The sequence below is a fragment of the Setaria italica genome, chromosome VIII (assembly GCF_000263155.2).
Source record: "Setaria italica strain Yugu1 chromosome VIII, Setaria_italica_v2.0, whole genome shotgun sequence".
Lineage (NCBI taxonomy): Eukaryota > Viridiplantae > Streptophyta > Magnoliopsida > Poales > Poaceae > Setaria > Setaria italica.
The window spans coordinates 3,958,405-3,972,812 of NC_028457.1; the positions used below are offsets into that span (position 1 = coordinate 3,958,405).

Below are 14,408 nucleotides of genomic sequence, written 5' to 3' on the forward strand. Positions count from 1 at the left end.
AGTAGGAGTAGAGTAGTTTTCTCGATAAGTTCCTTCTAGCGAGCAGGGCTGCATCGGCTTCGACATCCGGCGAGCTTGTAAGTACCATCATTATAAGTCGTTACGTTATCTGTATCAAAACTTTCTCGATTAGGTTCGATATTCTGATCCTTTTACTGTAAGGCTAGTTATTGAGTTTGCTTGTTTTAATTAAGTTGAATCACATCGATCTCTTAGTTGCTTCAAGCGCTCACCAGTTATCTGATTATATCGGCTAGTTTGTTCTTTCATGCTTTAATTTTTTTGCATCGTTAATTTTTCCTTCATTCGTACAAGCTCCCTTTCTTATTTCTTCACTTTGTATATATTTTACACCTTCATGGCTGGACACCTTGCATACACACATTTATAAATATACTCCTTCCATCCCAAAAATACTCAGATTTCTTGCAAATCTCGGACATATATATTTCACATTTGTACTATGGAGAAATGACGTAGGTGCCCTTAGCTTATTATATTGTGGCCTTTAGTTAGATTGGCCATTCAAACTTTGTGAAGCATAGCACAACTACTACAAGTACTATAAGACTATTGGATAGTCAACAAATCTATTTATTTGGGACAAAATCTTTTACGATGGATATATTTTGTATGAGACGGATGGATTATTACAAACTGCGTCTCCTGTGGGCCAGAGGGGGTATTAGCAGCACCGAACAGGATGTTTTATTTAGCACTAGCAACCGACATTATAATGTTAGTGTTCACTACACCTTGAGTGCCATGAGCTGATCTAATGTACACGTCCATTGGATGCGCACTCCAGGTGATGTTTGTCCCTGCAGTGCCCATATCACAATGTACGGCGCTAAGTCGTGGGTAAAATATCATGGCCGACATATGCTAACAGGAAATTCTAGAGGCCACTCATTCTTTTTTGACTATCCTAACCTCCTCTGCTGCCGGATTGACAGACACACCAAAACAATGACTCCCACGAGCTGGCGGCAAACCATTTCCAGAGTTGTTCCTCCAGCGGCGTCAGATGCCCAGTTGTGGCCAACAGGCCGGCAAATTGGTACATGGGCTATAAGGCCCAGGACGGCACTCAGGCCCACTACGTCTATTACATGACTTCGGGCCCATATAGTTCAGTACACAGTTCCTGTGGAATGGCAGATTTGGTAGACCTGCGGCTCGTGCTCTGCATGTCCGCGTGTCTACAGGGGACGCGCTGCACGGGCGGCGAGGGTGGCATGGCAGTGGCGGTCAGTACTGAGAGGGGGTGTGCTACTTTATGAGTGCATATAGTTGAGCTAGGGTACATATATGATGGAAATTTGATCTTAATCACTGACTTCGCAAAATTTTATGGGTACATCTGCACCCCTAATGATAGTATAGCTTCGCCTCTGGTGGCGGTGGCAGTGAAGGGGGACCAGGCGGTTGCGGCAAAGGCGGTGGCGGGAGGAGTGGTGTCAGATCATTGACTGTCATTAACATCACAATATAATTCTTGCGTTCCACGCATTACTTAACAGTAATCCAAGTAGTACAACAGCCAATCTGAAACAACACTGTGAAGGAAGGACTCACAAACACAAATAACAGATGCATAAGGAAATATAGACAACAGCATGCGGCAGAAGTACACGGGTGTAACACAGCTGCATATGCTGAGAATTTATGCTCGTTGCCAGAGTCGGCCTGATGCAACCAGACAACAAGCTCATGATGTGGCAGGTTCCTCTGCTGCCCGCTTCATGACGATTCCTGCGTTACAGAGCAAGGCCCAGAGGTGTGTCACGAACTCCCCACCTTGCGCAAGCTGCTCAACGTGTGCAGTGGCATTGTCAGACGACGACGCGACGTACAGGATCATCTCCACCCAGAAATCCGCCATGGTCTTCCAGCGCAACGAGACGTCTGCTACCTGCTGCTCAAGTTGCCGTCCGAGCCGCACACCTTTCTGAAAGGTCGTCAGGCTAGAGTCCTCTTCTGGCAGCTCAAGTTCCTGAATCTTGCTTCTCTTGGCCTCCATAGACATCCTTGTTGATCCTAGTAGATCTTTTGGTTCCTGCAACACCTGTTGAAGGACGACCTTCGCCGTCAGACTGTGCTCTGGGAGCAATTCAGGAAGAAATGCCACCAAGTAGGCGCAGTATCTTGACAACGTCGTGGCGACTTTGCGATATCCAGTGCTCGGCTCCTCCAGTAGCTGGGACATGCCCTCATCCTGTGATTGCTGGGGCGTTATTTCCTCCTCCAGTGGCTGGGACATGTCGCAGCAGCAGGTTGCAATGTGCCATATGAGGATGGTGTGCGTGAGTGTCTCTTGCGTGCAGGTCCATGACAAGTCATCACCCAGGTCGTGCACACGCAGTGACCTCGTGCCCATGGTTGGCGGACCATTTGTGTCCTTGATAGTACGCGCTACCATCATTCTCAGGCTGTCCGGAACACTGACGTCTTCCTCCTCCACCGGATGATGCTTAATGAAACCATAAGACACTTGGGATAGCACATGTACCTTGCACCATGCTATAATTGCCTTCTTGGATGAGCGGCTATCATAGTCTTCCATGACTGAGTACTGACCCATTTTCTCCCGCCAGTACGTCGGCCGTGAATAATTCTGATTGTGTGGAGCAGCAGTCCGGTCGATGTCAGAAAAACCGGAAGGAATGCCGGTCGCTGCAGGGTAATACAGAAAGAGATTCCGTATTGGATGCCAGTAGCTTGGCAAAAGGGGAAACTGGGACTGATGAAGCACTGTGTACAAGAGAACCAATAGTGCAGTAAAGGATAGTAGCAGTAGCAGACGGGCTGCTGAAAAATGAAAGGCTGCTGAAAAATCACCACCTGAAAAACCCTTAACAAGTCCTGCCATTAGAAACGCGGCTGCAAAACAAGCTAGGGACAACAGTGACAGACGGGCCAATTTCACTATCACTTGTTTAGATGATACGAAGCCATAAGTTATGTCCGAGTGGTAGTTGGTGAAGAAGTAATCATGAAGGAGAGCTAACTGGACCTCGACAATGGTGAATGCCCTGTTGCAGTCTGCTAGCAGCTCCGTCAGTACAAACTCACGCACCTGCGGATTTCCGTCCTCAGGGCAAGGGAACCCAAAGTAGCGCCGTGCTAAGAGCCGGCAGAAGCTGTAGGAGAGGCAAATGTCTGTATCCACGGCACAATCTGTTGGCAGCCGGCTGTGGTGCTGCAGCACATCACTGAAATTGATCCATCGGCCATCTCTCAGCTTAAAAGGATATTTGCAGCCATCGTGCAGGCCGTCAGGAAGTTCCCCATCGAAGAACGGTGACGACGACCTGGACTCCCGCACCATATAGTCAGCAAACGTTTTGGTCTCGCAATCCAGAAAGACTGCTCGTGGTTTAGCCAGCAGAACATATAAAACCGGAGCAATTCCTAGTAGAATTGCAAAAAAAAAATCCGGTACCTTCATTTTACGATCCCACCAAATCAAACCCCACTGTAGCCAAGCGAAGTAGAGAAGCCATGGGAGCAGTCGCCAGCTCTGGAGTCTTCTTGGACCATGGTCCAGAGTGAAGGCTGTCATAGTAACCGGACCACGGGCACAACAAAAGAGCAATACACAGCAAACCATGCTGAGGATAATTCTAATGTCATTGGAGGAATACACGGCATTGGCTGTGTAAAACGCGATAAGAGTGGGAAGATAGTAGGCTGCCATTGCACCATACTGGACGAGCCAGTGCCCGGAGAGACGACGCCTGGGACCCAGGACACTCTGAAGCTGGCGTAGGATAACCCATATCACTGATGCGGCAATCACCTTGCAGGCTACGAGATCCAGCGTCATCACCATCCGGAGCAGGGCTTTGAGGTAGGCAGCAACCACTGAGGCTTTCGGCCCTATCGCCATCACCATCGCCTGCGCTTCCATCAGTTCACTCGTGGCATCTCGGTTTGTCATAGAGAGAGGCGTGCGTGTGAAGGAGACTAATGAAGAAGATGGATGGAATCAGAAATTGAGATGGCAGTGGTATTAAAACAACGAGGGTGCGGGTAGCTCGCTCTTGGCTTCTACTCGCTCCGTTTCAAATTGCAGGTCGTTTTGACTTTTCTAGATTCATAGTTAATATTCTAGACATACAGTATACCTAGATGCATAATATTCATAAATTAAATAAACTAAAATAATCAACAATTTGGAACGGAAGGAGTAGGTAGGGAATTGTTTCCATTCCTCTATAAACTGCGGTGGTTTTGACTTTTCTAGATTCATAATTAATATTCTAGACGAATTAAATAAACTAATATAATTAATAATTTGGAACGGAAGGAGTAGGCTTTCCTCTATAAACTGCGGTGCTTACTTAAATGATCGAGGGAGAGAGTATGCACCTAAATTCACAGTGGTATCTTAATATAAATCTCCAAATCTTTGTGGTGGTAGGGAGGCTAGGGTACTCTGTAGCGCTAGATACTCTAGGGGCTGCAAATTTTTGGCTCTCAGGGTAAGAATCTAAGGGAAGCAGAGATTGGGAGAGGGGGAGAGTACGCACCTCAATTCGCAGGGTTCTCTTGGATCTGGAGATCTTTGCTTTAGTAGAGGGGACAAGGTAACTCTGTTTGTTGGGGGCAAAGCAAAGCAGAGTTCTTTGTTAAATGAAGTGTTTTTGCCTGTGTGGTTCTGTTCTTCGTGGAGCAACTAGTTTTTTTTTTTGATACTTGTGGAGCAACTAGTTGATGTGCGTATGAGGGAGACAGGCATATGCATCCATTGGTGGTTGAATTATTGAGTTGGCCAGACAAGTCTCCTCTACCGTCGCTAGGCACGGACAAACATGTCGGTTGCATAGATTATTTTCACGTTCCTCTGATTTCATGCTATCCGACTACTAAACTTTGTTAGTCCCCGTGCATGGAAGCTAATAAGCTATCTCATGCGTAACATATGGTTGCTTAGCTTTATTAGTCCCTGTGCATCAGGAGAGCTACTTAGCTACTTACATCAGGAGAGCTACTTAGCTACTTACCCACTGGAACTTGATAGTATTTGCTCCGGACAATAAGTCTCCCAAACAGTTGGGTGACCACAAGTAGGGCAGCACGGATCAAGCCTTCACTTTTTTTTAGTAAATGGAAATATAATGAAGCCTCCACTTATGTAACCTTTGTTATTTGGCGAACAAGCGGAATTGCATCAACTGCTAGTATATATGAAGATTGCAGATCACTGAATAACGGTAAAACGCATGTTCACATTTACACTTGCAGCTTCCCATGCATATCTGGTTTGGTAAACTCTGCATCCAGCGCGGACCCTGCTGCTGCGATCTACTGATCCAATGAGGCGAGGCCGGCGGCTTCACCAACCAGGCAACCAAATTTACCTGAAGCGTTCGCAGAGGGGCTGACGTACCGGCCACTCGTCTTCGATTGGACTTGCTCTCAAGTAAGCTAACGCCATCCGCCTCAGGCCGGCTGCGGATGATATATTGAATCAACAGGAGGAAGCTAAGAAAACATGCTACACAAAACAGAGTAGCTTGCATTTGCACGCTTGCATGTATTTTTTATAAGGAAGCTTTATTAAATTTCAAGAGTTGATACAAAATCTTGAAAAACACTTCCGACCCTGCAATGCATAGCAGGATGCACAGTCTTAAAAAAAGCAAAACATATACCAACACTAATGACAATCAATCCGTAGACTAGACCACCACCCATACACCTGGGTAGAAAACTCCTTGGCGACCAGCACCAATCGTAGTGATGCTACAACAACCAAGTCCTGTGAAGCTGACCTCTAGCCCACGATTCGGAGCCAATGTATAGTTGACAAGATAACCTGGGGAAGAATTATGTTTTTTTTCCAAAGACTATATCATTTCTACATAGCCATAATGACCAGCATGTAGCCACTGCTAACAATGACTTCAGTTCCTTTTCAATACCCACTATCCAATTTCCAAACATGTTAGACACACTATGAGGCTAAGAAAAACCTAACGCCGCATATATAATGGACCACACGATCCGAGCAATGAACTGACTAAGGTCTTCCATCTAATCTAACAGAGCAACCCTAATATGAAGTATTGATTGTATATGAAGGCAAACTTGTTATAAAGATTGATATCGTGAATAAGGGTATATCACATTCACATCCACACACACAAACACAAACACACACACGTGTGTGTATATATATAGATCTATTTATCTTTAGCCGGCCACAGAATAGGTTATTATGTAACCGGACCATCCAACCGTCCAAATCGAGATCATCCGTCCCACAGTCGACCGAGCCGGCAAGCCTAGCGACGGAGTCGAGCGTGAGCCGGGAGTAACGAGTCTTTAGGCTCATCCAGCTCGTCATGGGACCGCTCGTCGGCTTCATCCTCAATCTTAGGGGGTGTTTGGATACTAGGTGCTAAATTTAGCAATATCACATCGGATGTTCGAATGCTAATTAGAAGGACTAAACATGAGCTAATTATAAAATTAATTGCAGAACCTTGTGCTAATTCGCGAGACGAATCTATTAAGACTAATTTTAATAGATTAAGTTGCATCAAGCAATATCTGAATCACCAGTAGCAACAAGCAGAGAAACCGTCATGTTTCATCTTCTTTGTTCCTTGTTTTTTTGTTTCTTGAACTTGTCATGTGTTATTACCTTGTGTCTTTATTAATATATAATCAGTAGGTGATAATCCCTTTTTTTTCATAAAAAAGCAGAGAACCAAAATTTTAGCATTCGGTTGTAACATCTGTTTTTCTACAAGATAAGAATGAGCAAGCATAGAATATTTGCTACAGGCAGAACTGTAGACAGTCTAATTAACTGCCTCGTGCTGAAATCTGGTCTAAATCTTTTACAGTGAGAATCGAAGTGCCATTAATGGCAGCAGTCCTTGATGCTTTGGCATCCTACGTCCAAAACATGGTGGTGGATATGGCCAAAGAAGAGGTGCATATGTTGCTAGGGGTTTTTGAGGAGATCGACAAGATGGCTGTCAAGCTTGCAGACCTCAAGAACTTCCTCTCCGATGCAGACAGGAGGAACATCACCGACCTAAGTGTGAAGGCATGGGTTGGAGAGCTTCGGGACACCTTGTATGAAGCCAGCAACATTCTTGATCTGTGCCAACTCAAGGCGATGGAGCGATGTCCAAGGCCTGACATACGGTGCTTTAACCCATTGCTCTTTTGCATGCGGAATCCTCTACACGCGCATGACATGGGCAAGCGCATCAAGAAGCTTAACCAGAGGCTAGAACAAATCAGAAACCGTAGCGTGGACTTCGGATTCATCAACCTCGGTTCATATGAGTACCGTAATAGAAGGGTGGCGTCATCTCGTCCTAGTAGCCGTGAGACATCAGGGGAGCTTGACGAGTCTGGTTTGGTTGGTGAGAAAATTCAGGACACAAGAAATCTGGTGGAGATCGATTCTGAGGAAAAGGAAGGAACAAACAGTGAACAAAACAAAATAAAAGTTTTTGCTATTGTGGGAGTTGGCGGGATAGGCAAGACCATCCTCGCCCAGAAGATCTTCAACAATGAAGAAATCCAACAAGAGTTCACAAAGAGGATGTGGTTGTGTCTCAATAAAGATTTTAGTGAGACTGAACTGCTAATGAGCGCCATAGAAGTTGCAGGAGGCCACCGAACAACTGCAAATACAAAGGCCGTGCCTGAACAAATCCTTAAGGAGCAGTGAAGGGACACAAAAGACATTACTGGTGATGGACGATGTTTGGGACCACCGCGTTTGGGAGGGAGTGCTCCAAACTCCATTAGCCAATGCTCTAGCTCGAGGTAGCCGTGTCCTCATGACCACAAGGCATACTACGGTCGCTCGAGGGACCAAAGCTGAGGAGCCCTACCACCATGTCCAAAAATTACGTCCTGAGGATGCCTGTCCCTTCTCAAGAAGCAGGTTGGTACAACCGTACAAGTTACTACACACATTAGATTCATTTTTGTCCATTTCATGCCCGCACGCATGCTAGATTTGCTATATGTTGCTATCCATTCAGGAAGCATGTGTTCCTCGATAGTTTCACTCTGTAGCTAAAAGCTAGACATCCACTCATGTCCTGCAACAATAGTTTTTTTCAATTGCAAACAATCAATTTCTACATTGGTGGGCCCCCAAAAAACATGAGAGCTGAGAAACCATTCATTCATCAGAGTTTATGTAGTTAATTTTCCATATCACAAATGGTACTGGTTGAAACCTCTACCAAGCACTATATCTTTTTGTGCTTATTATTACTAGACATACCCTTTCTTACACGTTCGTTGTGCTTAAACTTCTTGTTGTTGGGGACCGCCCCACAACGCATCCTGAAAGAGGCTGGCGGAAACCTTTTCTCTGGACCGGCTCTAACCTCGTCATTTTCCCCTTTTACGAAGCTAACGGTCAGCCGAAGCTAAATGGTGCGAAGACCCCCATTCTGTGATTTTGCAGGCGAAGGTTCCCAAAGTCGAAGCCCTCACGGATGTCTTGGCGGTTTGACTTCGGAGGAGTTCCATAAACAAAACCCGAGGTTAGCTGTCTTCGACCGAAGAAGGCAGAAAGCACACAGCGGCTCGCTCGGCCTCGACGAAGCTTACGATTGAGGAAGAAAGTAACCAAGGCAGCTCTGGGACCACCTTACTGTGGGACAATTTTGTAATAAGAGTCTCCAGGAGGGTTAGAAGTGTAATTCCATTATGAAAGTGACATTTTGAGTAGGGGTCAAGTTACTGTCCGGTATGGAATATACTTAGGATGTAGTTGTTGAGTGTGGGTATAACGGGAATGTGGAAATGTAACTTTATGGCCCTATAAAGGAAGGTGAACCGTCCCCCTTGAAACGTTCGTTGTTCATTGATAGGATAGCTACTGAAACACTCGCTTGAGCAATAATTGCCTTCGTGTACTGTAACACCCCAACTGTTGTTTGGTCGAGACCCAACACTTGTACTAGCAGGAAATTAAAATACTGAACCTGAGATTGACAAGCTAAATGTGATCGTTTGCCACTTGTTGTCAAAGTAATGGGAGGACTCTTGCGGCAGAAAAGGAAAACACGGGGTGATTGGGAAAAGGTTCTAAATGATACAATATGGTCAATAACTGAAATACCCGAAGAGCTCAATTATGCAATATACCTTAGCTACGAAGATTTGCATCCATCTGCGAAGCAATGCTTCCTGCGATTTTCCCTCCTCCCTAAGGTTTTAAGGTTTTACTCTGATGATGTAGTTCGCATGTGGATTAGTGAAGGATTTGTTCAAGGAAACTCACATGAATTTGAAGAAATAGGAAGAGAGTATTACAATGAGCTATTGTTCAGGAACTTAATAGAGCCAGGCAACCACTATACCGGCAAAAATCTTTGCAACATGCACGACCTTGTACGTTCCTATGGTCAATATGTGGCTAGAGTTGAAGTACTTGTGTCTCACATGGGAGAAACTGATATCAATAGTAAACTTAATTCCCATAAATTCATTCTTTTGTCGCTGTGCAACGATGGATCAGAATCAACTGTGGAGTGGATCAGTTCTCTTAACTCACAGAAATCAGTGACGATGCTAGTATCAATTGGGCGAATAAAGGCTAAGCATGGAGATTCCTTGGTTACTTTTTGACATCTTCGGACAGTATTACATTTAGACTCTGTAAATTGTGCTGCACTGGTTGAATCATTGCATCAACTCAAGCACTTAAGGTATCTGTCCATGGAACGTTGTTGCCTCTCTATATTACCGGAAATCATAGGGATGATGAAATTCTTGCAGTGCATTAGAATTTCTCGTTATGAGAGTTTGCTAAATTAAAGCTCCCTGACAGCATCGTGGAGCTGCGTCAGCTGAGGGCTCTTTATCTCAATGACACGAGAATAAATAGTATACCCAAGGGCTTCAGCGTTCTTAATAACATGAGAGACCTAGTGGATTGTCCAGCCCAAATGGATGGTGACTTGTGTAGTTTGCAAGAATTGGGTCCTCTTTCACAGCTCAGTGTCCTTGGTATAAATTTCCTAGAAAATGTAACTGCTTCCTCGTTTGCCACAAAGGCCATGCTGGATAAAAAGTTGCGGCTTAGCAATCTGACCTTGAAGTGCACCAATAGACTAGTAGGTATCGCTGAGGAAGAGCAGCAACAAATCGAGGAGGCCTTTGATGAGCTTTGTCCTCCGTCCTGCTTAGACTGGCTTCGTATCCAAGGATAGTTTGGTCGGCGGCTCCCAAGGTGGATGATTTTAATAGCCACGGCACCTCTTGAGAGTTTGAGGATTCTAACAACGGGTGACCTGATTTGCTGCACGAAGCTCCCAGATAGGTTGTGTCAGTTTCCTTGGTTGGAGGTCCTTCGTATTTACCGTGGTCCAGCTATAAAGCGTATTGGTCCCGAATTTAGTTGCCATAGGATGTCACAACATCAAATTTCCGTGGCAATATATTCTATTGCCACCATGTAAATCGTTGCGAAATACCATATTACCACAGAGTTTGTACGTTGCAACTACGTACTATAGCAATGACTGCTTGCGTTGCAATACATGCTAATGCAATGAAATCCTCCGTTGCCATACTCTATAATGCAACGAAAAAGTGTGTGGAAATAACCATAAGTTGCAATGGCCTACAAAAAATGTTGCAAAGAGCTATTGCAACGCCAGTATTTGCCACGCCTGCCAACCAACCAGTCGTCGTTGCAATTGCTAGATATTGCATCGATTTTGGGCATTTTGCAATGTTTTTCCGCTGTTGCAATAGACCAAAAATCTATTAGTGAACTTCAAGTAAGTGTTTGTATACCGTCTATTTTTGTTTTCTTTTCCTTACCTGATTAATGTTAGTTAGCTCTAATATATATGAACATTTACGTATGCAGTTTCCATTGGATCCTTATAATAATTGAGCCTAATAGAAGTCACGTCACTGTCTTCGATTCCTTAAGGAAACCACCAACGGAGTACCAAGAGATTCAAGACATACTAAACTTGTTATAATTCTGGACCTTTATCTTAATGGAAAAGTTTGTTTCCTAAATTTTTGCTTAACACTGTATCATTCATTATTTTAATTCGTAGCACATGGAGACAATTCCTGAAGAAACACAAAGGTGCATTCAAAGAAGGACTTCTCGGTACATATGAAGTTTGGATATTTTGTACATTCTATATCACAAATATTTCATATCTTGTTTCTTTCCCCACTGAAGTGCTTAAGACAGGAACAAGGGAATAATCTATGTGGCTACTACATCTGTGAGAACATGCGCAGATTTGTGTCACACAAGGCCAGGTTGACGGAGCATGAGAAAAAAGTATGTAAAATAAAACTATTAGTAGTTAATTATTTTCTAGCTCCTTATATTTAATTGTTTGTGTAACATTATTCACATATTTCAAAATTACAGATGCATAATATTCAACATAGCATCTTCGAGAAGGAAAAAATGGGGGCAATATGTAAAGGTCTCATAGGATTCCTAGTGGATGTGGTGATAAATCCACAAGGAGAATTTCATTACGATGGATGAAATTAAGACGCACTGAGAAACACCTCGACAGCAAGATCCTAGGAATTGTATATATACTAAAAATTGTATATATACTAAGAATTGTACATATAGTAATCAATTGTACATATACTAAGAATTGTACATATAGTAATTTAGTAATTGTATAAATACTAGTTTGATTCGTTTAAATACTAGTTTGATTTCATTATAAAAAATCTCAACTACTACGTATTTACTTACGGCGACGAAGAATAAAACTATCACTATATTTTTTCCTTTTCCTAGTTCTTCTTCCAAGCGCAGGATAACCCCAAGGGGTTGTGGGTTTTTTTCTACCAATGGGGGCTTTCCCTTCACCGCCCCCATGGGGGTGGTCCACAGGGTTCATAACTACCCCTCTTACTACGGGGCGTTTACCTAGCCAACACTTAGATCCGGCTCTACCCAAACTTTACGTGATGCATGAAATTACAGGTGCCATGCAGCCGCCTGCATGGCGCGCGCCTGAAATTTTGCGGATGCACTTTAGTAACAACCGGGACTAAAGAGGCTTGTCCCGCGCCTGGCATGGCAGCACCTTTAGTCCCGGTTGAGGGACCCAAGACTAAAGACCCCCCTTTGTCTCGGTTGATTTATCCCGGATGATTTTTGGAAGATTTGCTCCCTACTAACCGGGACTAAAAGTGAGTTCTCCACCAGTGTCTCTTTCCTCATGAGTTTGGGTTCTTGATACCAATTTAATTGATGTGTGCAACGAGATATAAGCCAAGGGATATCGAGTAAAAACCTAGTACAGTGCGATTTAGTTGGTTATCTTAAGATCCTAGTTACATGTAAAAACTCTTCCTAACATACAGATTGTCAATCCTTAATTAGTCTTTTCATCATGAGTTTGCTATTTGATCGCAATTTTTGTATACATCAGAATTAAGAGACAATCCTTTATCTATTAAATGTTTCTTTCCTTTGAAAACCCAATGTTATGTACTATATTTATTTGAAATATATATATTTCAAGGGACTTCATTTGTGTGAAACAAAATGTATGTATACATCCTGAACAGATCGGATGGTGCAACGCAACACATGAACTGTGTCTTTCGCAAGTGTGAATCCAAACTAGGTAGCAAGATTTTGAGGTTTGCAAGCTCCTTTTTGTTCCTTATCGGATGTAGAATTTTCAGATTGAAGAGTTCGTATGCAAGCACATTGTGTCGTACATACGAAGTCTCCTTGGGCGTCATCGTGGTATATACATGGCGAACATCAAATCTTCCACATTCACAAGAGTTAGCATATTCAACAGTCTTGCCGGTCGTCACACGGAGACTGAGTTTGTCACTCATAAATTAAACAAGAATACTTCTCGGGTTGGGCCGATGACGGGGTGGGGCTGGGAAACTCTATAGTCCAATAACTCCATTGGAAGCAAATTAAGGAGGAGGAGAGAGGAAAAACAAGAAGAACAGGAGAAAGAAAGAGATGGAGATAAGAGACAGAGGGGGAGGAAGGAAAAACCGAGCACCCCTAGTTCTAACCTATGCCTCCACCACTGCAGCGAGTCAGTGGCCCAAACTTGCAGTCATCGGTTATCGATATCGCGATCTTTGTCTAACTTCAATAATCATATATACCATTCGCTCTTTGTCATAATCAGGAACATGTTAGAAATAAACTAATGAAACGTCTATTCTGTCCTTCAACCATTAATACCAATCACTTTACCTCATTTTTTCTGAGATATCCACGTGTAACATTCCACGGTTGAGGAATGAATACATTCCTTCAGGTTTTTTCACAGGACCCCTTTTGTTGTGGTAGGTCAAGGCTTCGATGAACAATTACTGCATCAGTATTCTCTAAACCTGCGGCGTGATACAGAATATATGAATTATAAAGCAAGTTGTTTTTCTTATTCATTATGTCAAGGTGAAATATATCCTATCAAAAGAGAACGGTGGGAATACTTTCTCGGTGAAGTCAAGAGAGATCCTTTTTTTGAAAGAATAGTCATTAAGCTTAATGCCTTGCAGCCTTAGTAATTAATTCTTTGGAAAGCAGTCTAAGAGATTTCTATTTTTTTAGACAAGTGCATGCGAATCCACGTCCTGGGTAGCGAGATTAAGAGATTCCTCAGGTTTTGTTTCTTCCGTAGCCGAAGAATGAAATTCCAAGGAAGTCTGTATCGGTGCTGTGGACATTGTCGTCAAGACGTCGACCGTACCATACCCGTCAGAATCTTGTACTGCTTGTAAGTATTCGCCACTTGACAAGTCTTGCGCTGGTCGTCGCTCGGCGAATAACCTGTCCGATTCGTCCTTTATTTTGTCCAGTTACAGTCGATCGGATTGTAGCTATAGTACAAGCTACACTACACCATCACAGAGACAGACTTGTTCCTTAAAATTTAATATTGTTCGGTTGTGTTGACTTCTTCCCATCGACCTGCTGGCTTGCTGCTCAATATCCTTTTACTTAACCGCGTGTTGGATCCTTGACTAAACTTTAGCCCTTATCACTTTAGCCCTTATCAAATTAAATATTTGGAAGCTAATTAGAAGGTATAAATATGAACTAATTATAAAACTAATTGGAGAAGCTCTGGGCTAATTCGTGAGATGAATCTATTAAGCCTAATTAATCCATCATTAGCAAATAGTTACTACAGCACCACAATGTCAAATCATGGATTAATTAGGCTTAATAGATTCGTCTCGCGAATTAGCCTCCATTTGTGCAATTAGTTTTGTAATTAGCCTATATTTAATACTCCTAATTAGTATCCAAATATCTTATATGAGAGGGGCTAAAGTTTAGCCCCTAGGAAAGAAAAACCCACTACTAGGGCGTTCCAGAAACATCAAATTTCGATCGTACGTGCGGTAGAACCCGACCTGTGCAG

The 14,408-nt window shown here is 43.4% G+C and overlaps 1 protein-coding gene and 1 pseudogene across 2 annotated transcripts; one reads left to right on the forward strand and one right to left on the reverse strand.

Annotated features, from left to right (window-relative positions):
• Positions 1–1,455: 1,455 nt before the first annotated feature.
• On the reverse strand, positions 1,456–4,712 carry LOC101759150. Of its 2 annotated transcripts, XM_012848007.2 has the most exons (3): positions 4,536–4,708; positions 3,446–3,969; positions 1,456–3,314 (listed from the first exon to the last, which is right to left on the reverse strand). In XM_012848007.2, the coding sequence occupies exon 3, from the start codon at positions 2,870–2,872 to the stop codon at positions 1,712–1,714; it is 1,161 nt and encodes a 386-aa protein (XP_012703461.1). In that variant the 5' UTR covers positions 2,873–3,314; positions 3,446–3,969; positions 4,536–4,708; the 3' UTR covers positions 1,456–1,711. The 2 variants fall into 2 exon arrangements, with proteins under 2 accessions (XP_012703461.1, XP_004978794.1); XM_004978737.2 differs by having other exon boundaries at positions 1,456–3,969; positions 4,536–4,712.
• Positions 4,713–6,880: 2,168 nt separating this feature from the next.
• Positions 6,881–14,408, forward strand: part of LOC101772655 — a 25,886-nt pseudogene continuing 18,358 nt past the window's right edge.